Raw genomic sequence first — 12,060 nt, 5'->3', positions numbered from 1 at the left:
ACCTTGCCACAAGATCAGATATGCAGCAGTGGGTACAAACTGAATAGGAATAGGTGACTGTCCAGGCTGCAGTGAAGGCAGTAGTGCTTCCTTAAAAGGAAAAAAAAAATTATATCCATATTTCTGGTTATTTTACCCATCCAGCAATATTGCTTCCTATTACTGAATTCACTTTGTGTAGTTCACTTTTTTTGGCCACTCTGGAAGAAACAATAATCTGTATCAGTTTAAGTGGCATAAAATTCAGACCTGGACCTGGAGTAACAGTCTGAACTGTTACTACCACCAAATTCAAACTTATAAAACACTATTACTTAGCCACAAACATATTTGCAAGGTAATTTTAAAATACAATTAAATAGATAATACAAAGAGTATTACAAACAGCAATACAAAGAGAGGTTGGGAGTATGAAGGGTACAAAAGAAAGATGCTGTATTTTCCATGGGAGAGCTTGCTAACTGCATGACAACAAATACCCTAAAAATGTCTGATTTGAATGGATAATAAATAGTACAGACTAGATTACATACTAAGGTTCAAACTTAGCTGTGATCAAGACAGGTATAAACTAAACACTGGCTTGGTTGATTCATTGCAATCTATTCATTCAACTACTCTAATCAAAAGAGAATGGAGATGCATAAGGTGATGCTTAATAATTGTGCAGTTAAGTGGTTATTTTCAAGGGCACCTGCATAAACTTGGCATCAGTTTACACTGAAAGATACTTAGCTCAAAGAGGAGACAACTATTTGAGAGAAGTAAAAATTCAAGAGATTTTTCTTTGGCTTCAGGGCAAGAAGCAAAATTGGCCCTGATCCTCCATTTATTTTAAACACAACATCTGAAAAATAAATATCAGCTGTTCTGTTTCACCCTTTTTATTGCTGCTGGTTGCATTCTGAATAAAAATAACCACGGTACGATCATGGGCAATCAGATAAAAAGAGAAAAAAAAGAAAAATAAACAGTAGCACTTCAGAGGGAAGAAAAAAGATCAGCAAGATAATGAATAAATTTCACATTAACTACTTCAGGTGGACATTTTACAGACGTACATTGTAAAGCACTGTACCTGTAAGTTGTTGGGCTGACATTTATTTTTCTAGGTACACTGCAAGACTCAAACTTGTTGGCAAGAGTTACATTATTTCCAAAGAGACAATAACGAGGCATTTTAACCCCCACAACTCCAGCAAAGACAGATCCAGAATGAAGGCCAATACGCATCTTCAAATAAAAAGATAGACAAAAGCATTAAATAAAAATAATGAAATGGTTAAAGTCAGTTTTATGCATTTTTCCTTTAAAATAAATAAATAGATTATGAGCTAGTAATACAAATTCAGTTGGTATAGCCTCCTTAAAATGTCTGTATTCTGGTCGTTATTGCCTGCGCTAGCCCAAGTTTACCTTGATGTATAAACATCATCAGGAGATGTGAAGACACTTGAATATTTTCCTGGGAGGAACTGCATGGCACAATGTTAGACTGGTGACAGTTACTAAATCACACACTTTTCTGTTATGGTCAGAAGACTTAGGGAACAGTGAAGAAAATATGTATATGCTGTAGTTTCAGTTGAATTGTATTTACAATGTACCACTTAAGAGTAAATCCCAATATCAGAGTACATAATTTGGCTAATTAATGAAATTATACAGCAGTTGATACATTTTGGTACCTCTTCTTTAAAACTTGTACTCAGATTTTTGAGTTTTGCTTAGCTGGTACTGGTTTTTATGTTCCTTATTTTTTTTTTTTTATTGTATTTTATGCTCATTATACATATGTAGACATGTTTTCTTCAGCATAGCACTCTGACACTACAATGGCTGATGTTGGGAAACATGCATATCTACTGTCTGTGCTATTCTTTATATACACACAGAATACCATATCATTTATGAAGAAGTTACAATTTCTAGTTTTGAGTGAGAAAGCAAAAAAAGCAACAAAAGCAAAATCCACCCACACAGCAAAGATGGCTCATATACGTACATTGACACAGAAGTCTGATTTAAAATAAGCAGTTTGCAGTCACGCCTTTTCTTTGACAATTTATATAGAAAATGACAGTATACCATGACATACTTGTTGCTTTGCAAAACAGTCATGAAGCATTTCATTAAAATAGATGTGTGCTTTCATTAGAAATAGAAAGATTCTGTTTTCTTCTAAGAAGGTTCTCGAAGTTGTTTATACATTTTTTTTAATTTCTATTTTAAAATTACTTTTTGAATGTAATGACATTGCTCATTCAAAACTATAGAAGTAGCAATTGTGTGGAAATTATAAACATGTTAATAATAATAATAATAATGACAAGATGTTTCTATATTTTTAACCCTAGTTTAATTTGATATTGTGAAATACAAAAAGAATGGTATTTATAACACTGCTGTTATATAAATGTATGATAAATGTGGAACATGTTATCCTCTTAATAATCACTTTCTTGTTTTTGCAATACAAACATTCATTATCTATAATCAAAGAAGTTTGAAGTTTTCTAAAGGAATGAATGAATAGATGAATGTTAAAAATGAGCAAATGAAAGACATAATGAATCGAGACACCAGTATTTAAAAAAATAGACCACATTCCAGGACATTTGAACTTAATGGAAGGCCCACATCATTTGTCATGCACACCAATCTTTCTCTCTTTTTTTTTTTTTTTCCCAGTGAGAGGTGAACCTATGTGGTAAGTTCAGTACATGCTTAAGTCCTCACTGAAAGGAGGCCATAAATGTAACTACCACTGAATCAGGCAGTTGTCTTGCCATTCTTATGGTATTGGTTCAGTATCTGACTGTAAAACATGAACAGCAACAGAATCCATTAAAGATATGTGGATTGCAGTATTTAGAACATGTATTTGATTATTCATGTTTATACCTGTTGCCTCAAAAGACTTTGATGTTCTCATTAGTTCCAATTCTAAGGGATTAGTCTCCTAATTATAAAATGGTAACAGAATATTTCACGCCACTTACAAATGTATTGCTACGGAGACAAAACCAGCAGCTTATCAATGTGCACCTACTGATTTCACATTTAAGCTTTTGGCGTTAATTTTCAGATTTCTGTTTCATCTTTAACTCTCTACAAAACTCTCATTCATAGAACTAAAACGATCAGTTTCTCCAGCCATACGCCGTTGATCCCACACCTTGTTTGAATTAATGTGAAATCTCCTTGACACAAAAACCCTGAAACCAACTAGACAACCAAAAATTTCCATTTTTACCATATAAAATACAAAAAAATATATGACCTTGATAGGCTCTCCATGGGGAGACACCACCTCATCTGATAGCTCCATCATCTTCAGGGCCATCAATGCTATTTGAACAGCATGGGTTTCACTTTCTTTGTGTAAACCTCCAGCAACACAGTAGGCATCTCCAATAGTCTCAACCTGAAACAGGTATATTTGTTCCTTAGTGTTATACTGCTTGACATATAAAAGAATAGTCTGTGGTCTCAGCAGGAATTTTACCTAACTGTTTGACTGAGATTTATTTGTCCTGCTAAATGGTCCTGGGCAAATCCTGCAGTGTCATTCAAAAGGAAATAAATATACAACTTGTATTTATTGCTACGCACAATGCTAGAATACCTTTCCTTACTCACCTGTTGTCAGGCACCTGTTGCTACATTAAACACCTATTTACCCCAGATTCACAGCACTGTAGCTGAAATTAATTTTTAAAATGACCTCTTAGGTTTTGATGGGTTTCTCACTTGGCTGCAAGCATGGCCGATGCTGTTGATATACTTTTAATTGTTTTGTGATTGATTTTAAATCTTTCATAAAATGAAGGTGTAGGGCAAAATATTTTTTGGACTTCTATTATCCTCTGTCCCATTTACTCATAATTTCTTTTCCTGCCACAGAACCCCACAGAAGAACAATAAATTGTGTACCTTATAGACATCTAGCTCTCCACATTGGTAATCAAAGCGAGTATAAAGCTCATTAAGCATGGTGATAACCTGCATAGGTGAGCACTGAGAACAGATGGCAGTGAATCCAACAATGTCAGAGAAAAGCATTGTGACATTATTAAATTTCTTGGCTTGCACAACTTGTCCCTGCCACAGCTGCTGAGCAACCTCTCCGGGAAAAATAGAAAACAGAAGATCTACGGTCTTCTTCTTTTCCTCTTCAAGTGCTTGATGGGCCTGCTCAAGGGTTGCTTTCAGCTTTCCTAACCTCTTTTTCAGTCCATCCTGAGCTCTGGCTTGTTCTCCGATCAGAACAACATCTCTCAGTGCATTGTGAATAGGAATATCTGAGAGGTATAATCCACGTCCTGTAAAATCTTCTAGCCTATCCACACACGGGGATCCCAAGAATAGGATGGCACTGGATTCAAGAATATAGATCATTTGGCCTTTAAGATCCATTACCTGAAACAGTTAAAGAAACAAGGATTCATGCACAACTTGCATGGCAAGTGCTTAGAAACAAGACACACATTTTGCTGAACCACAGGTGAATCAGAGTGGCCCATAGTCCTCACATCTTCATTCAGTTGCTAAAGAGAAAACATGGAATACAAAATCATACAGCTAAATTGTAAGTTCAGCTTATTTTACATGAGCCTTCTGGTGCAAAAGTTAAACCACAGCTTAAGGACAAACCCCTAATTATGTTTGGGTATTAGTAAGTATCAATTTTATCTTAGAGAGAAAAGAAAATCAAAAGAAGAATTTTGTGCATTTTTATCTACTGTTTAAGATTGTATTGATTACAGTGGTCAATGAATTTCTGCTAACAACTGGTTAGCAAAACCATGTTTGGTTCATGCACTTCTTTCTCTGTAAGATAAAGTGAAAACAACAGTTTCAGTTTTATTAGAGGATGTTCAGTACTCACTGCAATTTAAAATTAAAAAGCAAAAATGCCAGAAATATCCCACTTTAATGACCTGAAAAGGCACGGTATTTTGTGTGAAGTGCTGTTTTTATGTCTCTTGCATACTCAGTTGTGTAATGTGCAAGATGCTGCAGAGCTCTCCTTAACATTGCTTTGAATCACTATTTTTTTTGAGAAAAAAAAAAAAAAAAAAGGATATTTCATGATAGTGATTGCATCAGTTCAGGTATCTGAATATCAAAGATACAAAATCCTGAAGAAAGCAAAGGCTCAATGAGCACAGGAAATGTCTGTTCCTTTCCCCAAATCTTAGAACTGTTGTTTTTAGGTGACTCAATTGCACTTAGGTTAAGCTTCCCCTGCCACCATCTCTGTAGTGGTGATGCTCTTATTCTCAGCAGCATGACATGTCACTGACTTTATCTCAATTCACTGAGTTTATCTCCATATTTCAAATTACTCCTTTTTTAATAAAATCATGTTAACAGTCAGATTTTACTCATGTAAAAAAAAGAAGTTCTAATGGAGAATTTTGACTAAATATTGGTTCCAGAATCTGAATTACATTACAGTGCCCTCACCATAGATCATTATTATTAATTTGTATTAGATGTTGAAAGGTAGACAATGAAAAATACAACATAATTTTGTTTGGTGGCTATTTTAACTGTCTCGCATCTCCCAAAAGAAGAAAATAAATTCCTCACTGAAGCCATAGTTTTAAAAATTCTCTTACCATGGATGATTTCATATCAGTATTATCCCATCTTCTCACTCGTACAGTAAACTGCATATTTAGCATTGTCATTATTCCACTAAAAGTGCAGCTTATTTTAGGGGTAAGAATTTCAAAATACTCTTCAAAATTAGGCTTAGCTTGAAATTCTCTCCTGGTCAAAAGTCTTCTTATCCCATTTCCAACTTGTAGAACAGACATGTCCTTGTCAAACATAAAATGAAATGGGAAAATCTTACAGAATACAGAGGCAGGAATCACAAGTGAAGACTGTGGTTTACATGGAGATAAAGAAGGTTTTGCGCTTTTGACTTGTATAGAGTAAAGTAAATAAGGCTGATTAACAAACTCAGTGCAGTCATTATGGAAACAAGGAGGCATGAGCATGACTTCCACCTCAGTTTCATACAAAATATGAGCTGCTGCCTTAATAATGCCAGATAAAATAAGACTCGTGACTTTCTTGGGAAAGAAGTAATACACATTTAAGAAGTCCTGATCTTTCTCCAGGCATAATATGGAGGCTTCTTCAAGTCTGTCCTTTTTTCCTGCTTCTTGGTTGTGGCCACTTTGCTTCAGCAGAGTAGTGAAACTGTTCAAGAAGTCCTTAAGGGTTCCTCCAATAACTCCTAGTATGTGTTCATCCTCTTCATAGCATATTTTGAATAGCTCTTCACCAAGAGATTCCCGTAGAGATTCCACAGGCACACCTGCATGGAATCATATTTTAGTCAGAACTGCACACATCACGCTGAATCTCAGGCTAATCTCCACTTTTTTCATCCTACATCAAACCAAATTAGCAATTTCCTTCCTTGACCCATCACAGACAGCTGAGGAGTTTCGCTCTTAGGTGTCCTGTTATGACCAATTAAAGTTGTACTACCTGGTGCCTGGAAAACATGGAGGCAATAGGCTGTAGTTTGGAATGATCCAAGACTCAGTGCTGTGCAGTAGGGGGTGTAGACAGAATGAATGCAAATTTTGGCACAGGACTTAACCCAGTTCCCTTAGCCTGACATAAAGAAATAAAATAATTTTATAAAACTAAATAAGAGTCAAAATTAAATCGTCTTTGTGCACACATGCAGATATAAATATTATGCTTGATCCAATAAATTAAATGACCCTAGGAATATTCCAGGGCACTGAGACCAACTGGCACAGAACGGCTCACATCTTTGTAGCAAATTCATTTTAATGGGATAGCTGCACGCAAACTGATTGTTGAGTATGTCCCAACTCCCCAGCTGTTACTGGGAATCATTTGGAAAACTGTTATCTGTCACAGGCCAACTGTGTGCCAGGACCAGCTTAACAGCTTAAGTATACAGAAGACCAAGTTTCAGTTTCTGGAAATGTTAATTTACTACTATAGATGTAGCCAGAGAGTTCTCCTATTGCAAATTAAAGCAGTTCTCTTCCCACAGACTAGAATCCTCCAGAAGATGTAAAGGATCAAACATTTTTTCAGTATAACACTGTCATGTATTACTGAATGTATCTTACAACTCCCTATATGTTGTTATCTTTGCAGTGTATGAATTATGACATCTCAGAGTTGAGAAACTCTAACTCAAGTCTTGACTCTCTGAGCTGTTAGTCGAACAGATGTAGTTTACTATCTGTGATGTCAGCATCACTCAAGCCATCATGATGAGGAAATTATTTCTTAATAACAAGACTATTTTATACATGCATGCATTACTTTATAGTTATATCAGCTTTATATAATCTATGTATGTGCAATATCGATGTGTTATTAAACAAGCTTACATTACCTGCTGCATCAGCATGATCACTGATTATTTTTTCAAAATCTTCTCTATCCCCAGTTTTTCTGTAAAGATCATAAAAATATAAATAAAACCCCTGAAAAAATCAAGATAAACATGGTAAAAATAATATGCAACAGAAGTTATATCTAGCCTGTCTTTACTCAGTAAAGACCAAGTTCTGCTGATCAAATAGGCAGTTTTTCTTTCATGCAAAATAGGGTTTTGGTGGGATCTTAGATTATCCTGTGCATTTGAGATAAATTAAAATTTTAGTCTGAGCTCAGATTATGGATTGAGGCCAAATGCTGCAGGCTGTCATTGATTAAAATCTCTTACGTTGCAACAACCCTATTTTTAGTTTGGATTATATTTTGTTACTTGAAGTTGTAATTATATTTCATATTCATGTATAATATAACTGGAATATACATTCAAGCATTTTACATTCCATTAAATAAAAAAGATTTGAGAAGGTATTTCTGTTTTTATAGAATAATTCATTACTTTAAAATTACTTATTCATAGGTAGTAATCCAGATGTCTGTGATACAGAATGGCAGCTCTCTGAGTTCTGTGAGGTCAAAAAATATCACCTTGAATGTCAGATGCAAAATGATGAGAAGATGTAGCTTAGGTGAACTTCTATATAAACAGTTAGCCATTGATAGAGATTTTCTGAATTTCCTTAATTGAAATATTTTAAATAAATACATATGCAAAAGCTGCATTACAGATGTTTAGATTTGCTTTAGATTTGCCTTAATACACCATTCAGAATAGAATACTATGTTTTTGTTTCAAACTAATACTGCATGAAACAATACGTAATTAAAGTATTCATTTCAGTCCGCATTTGCAACACACATCTGCTCAGCTTTCTAGACTATCTATGATCATTCACCGTATCCAAAGCCAACATTTTTTTGTGTAATACTAATCATTTGCATTTAAAATTCTTTCCCCAGGGTCATAGAAATATCAGTGTTTTATTTACTATTAAAAGGCCATACAATTGTGAAATAAGGCAACCATATTCACCTTTCCATCTATGTCTGAGTATCTCCAAGTTCCTCCAAAACACCCGCTTATTTTAAGCAATATTTCCCCGCACAAATGGCTTATTTTGCCCATCAAGCCAACTTACATTGCATGAAATGTCACACACCAATTTAACAAGGTAATAGAACATAGATTCCAGAATTCCTGATTCCCAGTCACCAGCCCAGTTGTTAATAACTCTCAGCAAAACATTTTTGGTGCACAATGCAGTTGCAAACCCATTACACATACATACCTGGTTTCTTTTATTCTGTGTTTTGCTAGTGTTCTTTGAAGTGCAAGATTTAGCCTTTCAAACTGGGGAAGAAAAAAAATCTACATTGATTAAAATATCATTGCTGAAAATTTAATCAGAAGAATAACATTTTTATAAGGAGAAATACTTTGCTGTCCCTGGGACTAACATCTTTTTTCGAGGTGGTATCATTAAAGGAACATGCTATTTTTGTGTTTGGGGTTTAGTTTATGTTGATGTCTTCAACTCCACTACCACTGTAATTAAGCCCCCTTAGCTGATGTGTACCTGTAGTTAGGCATTTAAAATAGTGATGTACTTTACCTCCAAGTTGTCAGAGGATAATAAAGACAGTGCTACTGAGAAATAACTAACTCAACTTTCTATCATAACCCGCCACACCCAAAAGAGAATTACCCCTCAGTTCAGAACTACTTTAGTAAATATAAAATTTATTCTCATGACAAAACAAACAAACAAACAAAAACAAACAAACAAACAAAAAAAATACTACATTCTGCATTCTATCCCCAGCAAAAGATATTAAAAAGTGGTTCTTCTAAATATTAACTTTTCTTCGAATAGTAGATTTTTTTTCAGGGCAATTTTCAAAAGTGTCAACGTCAAAATTGCTAAAGGTAACAGTCTCAAAAGCAGACATTAAAGATCAATATAACATTCTGTGTTTCAGATTACTTCCTTTTCTGTTTTCAAGACTATAACATTTCAAGATGATGTTATATGATATATACTTGTAGAAAAAGAAGGATTTCAGCTAGGTATTCTGCAAACCCAAGTATCCTCCAGATGAAAATCTATCCACTGTAGATAACCTTTGTAAATATTTTTCATAATAAAGAACCTTTAGAGTACCATGAAGATTTACCTCATTTTCCATCAATCCTCTCCTTCCGTATTCTTTCTGTAGTTTCTAATTGGAGCAGATACAATACTTCCCAAATGTGTATTACAACTGCTTTGTGACCTGAAGAGCTGTCTTCTGTATGTAGTCTCCAATCATTTGAAACCCAAACTTCAACAGAGACAGGGTCATAGAATAGCATTGCACTTCCATGTTAGAATTTGTGTGTTATGCTTGATTTGGTCTGGCTTTTCTTTGGTTTTCATTCCCTAGCAAAATTATTTTTTCCACTGTATCTTTTACTTTTTTTGTTTGTTTGTTTTTTAAAAGGAAAGTTTTCACTCCAGAATAAAATATCCCATGAAAGAGTGGCAGTATCTTCTGGGGACTGTTTCCAATCAAAAATCTAAACTGAACTTTGCTAGCCTTTTGTCATAGCTGAGGAACTAGCCTATCATATTTATATAATAGGCAGGTGCATACACATATACCACTCTTTAAAGGAAAAAAAAAAAAAAAGTATTTCATTAAAAATACCATCAACAACTATATACTAAAAATAAAATTAGATGAAATAGAAGACTACAGCCAATCTGACTTAAAACAGCAATCATGACACTATACAAAGGGTACTTTTCAGTTCATTTTTGCCTTGGAAGTCTTTCCTTTAAACATTTAAAGTAAAGATCAGTTTAAAGGGATGAATTTCTTCTATGTAAGTGCAGCAAAAGTAAAAAGTCATCTATAAAAAATGGATAATGTAGAGTTTTAGCAAAAGAATGAGATGGATATGTTGCAAAAATATATGTGCAAATAGATTCAAAAAACTCCAGCACATTTATTAAGGTACACTGATTGTCCCTAACTGAATTGTAATTAATGAACATCCAGAGAAGACCATTCACTGTATAATCCCAATATATATCAGTCAGTTCATTCACGCCTTCCTCCAAATTTGAGGCAAGCCCAAGTACAGAATGTTACACAGCTGCACTTTAAAGTTGTGATTCTTTATACAGAAATAAGCCCTGGTATTCATCTTCACTCAAGCAAACTGCTGTGAATGTATTGTGCCTGTTTTCAGCAGAGTTGAGCAGAGATGTAAGAATCCCTCTGTGAACTGCTACAGGATTTTCTTCATCTTAACTAATAGATATTAATTAGTTCAGTGTTTCAATATGATCATTGCATTTCCCAGTTGCACAGCTATTCTGTTCAGTCTCTCCAGGGCAGGGAGTAAGACATGGTTTCTGCTGTGGGGACACTGGAACTAGGTGTCAAGTTCTGTAGTCTTCACACATTTAAATCAGTTAGCTATGGTACAGCCCACTTAAGACAAGTTCTGTTTGCTATGTTTGAATTATTTGCTTGAATACATGCTTAAGGATTTTCCTTTGCATGAAACACAGACAGTAATATTTTTAAAAATAACATAGCAGAGGTCAGTATCATAGCAGATGAAAACAGTGATTCTTTTTTTTTTTTGTGATAATGAATAATGTACTTAGTATGGATTCAATTAGGTGAATTGACAAGGTAACCATGTAATTCCTATAATTCATATAATTCATGTAATTAGGTGACATGGCAGAGTTTCTCCAACTGTAACACTAATAAAATGCTATGGAAATGCATGTTTTTAAGGAGAAATGATCAGTGGAAGGTTGCAAATGGAAGGCTAAAAATACAGGGAAGTACAATGGAAGAGATATTGTAAGAGTGGACAAAACTCATTATGGCAAAATTGTATACAAAAGGAATGGAAAAGGATGAAATGAGGGTTTAAGCTACACTGAGCTAAATAAGAATACAAACTCTGAAGTCAAAACAGCTTTCAAAATGCTTACATCAATGCATTTTTAATATGTATAATGAAATGGTAGTATTAATACACATTATCTGTTTACCTCAGGAAAGATTAGCTTGCAGATGCTTTCAGTTAATGTGTGCAGGTACACTCTACTTCTGCTTGTTTTCCTTTGTGGAAGGTCTCCTTGAGCATCTTTTTCGTGGACCTCTTTGCAGATGGGCAGAGCTGCACTAGAGCTGTTTTCTGTGCAGTCCTTCTCACGTTCATCAGTAATGTGAGTTTGAGTCAGTAAGGAGAAAGGACATTCCCCTGTGATCTTCAAGTCTTTCAGTTTTGTACAGAACATACTGTACAAAGTCTCTCTCTGGAGATTAAGAGTACTTGGCTTTGTGTTTAATAGTTCTCTTTTGTTTACTAACAAGAGAAGAAGATGCCAGAATATTAGATGAGGCAACCACTGTGGAAGATTATTGGTAGTTAAAAGTCATCACGGGAACAAATATGCACCCCTACAAAACAAGAAAAATAAAAGCACACAACAAAACGTTATTTTATTTTCTCCTTTAAATTCCCACGATGTTCCATTTTTACCATATGTACATTAAAATAATGGCTTTTCTAGGGCCTTGCTCAGGAGAGCACTTAAGCTTTACTCATGTGACATTTTAAACATGTAATCCGTACTGATT

General features: G+C 34.6%; 1 protein-coding gene across 3 annotated transcripts in view; it reads right to left on the bottom strand.

The window, feature by feature from the left end:
- Positions 1-12,060, bottom strand: part of GUCY1A1 (guanylate cyclase 1 soluble subunit alpha 1) — a 34,903-nt gene that overhangs the window by 2,124 nt on the left and 20,719 nt on the right. For 2 of the 3 annotated variants that reach the window (XM_084518115.1, XM_084518116.1), the window contains exons 2-8: positions 11,469-11,880; positions 8,700-8,761; positions 7,409-7,467; positions 5,628-6,337; positions 3,937-4,422; positions 3,284-3,427; positions 1,079-1,233 (exon numbers count right to left, since the gene is read on the bottom strand). In XM_084518115.1, the coding sequence (XP_084374241.1) occupies positions 1,079-1,233; positions 3,284-3,427; positions 3,937-4,422; positions 5,628-6,337; positions 7,409-7,467; positions 8,700-8,761; positions 11,469-11,717 (1,865 nt within the window). In that variant the 5' untranslated portion in view covers positions 11,718-11,880. Of the gene's footprint in view, positions 1-1,078; positions 1,234-3,283; positions 3,428-3,936; positions 4,423-5,627; positions 6,338-7,408; positions 7,500-8,699; positions 8,762-11,468; positions 11,881-12,060 lie in introns of those variants that run through there. The other variant, XM_084518117.1, reaches the window with a different exon arrangement.

The sequence above is a fragment of the Aythya ferina genome (assembly GCF_964211825.1).
Source record: "Aythya ferina genome assembly, chromosome: 4".
Classification (NCBI taxonomy): domain Eukaryota; kingdom Metazoa; phylum Chordata; class Aves; order Anseriformes; family Anatidae; genus Aythya; species Aythya ferina.
The sequence above is the reverse complement of the archived record's forward strand: the minus strand, read 5'-3'. Positions and strand labels throughout refer to the sequence as shown.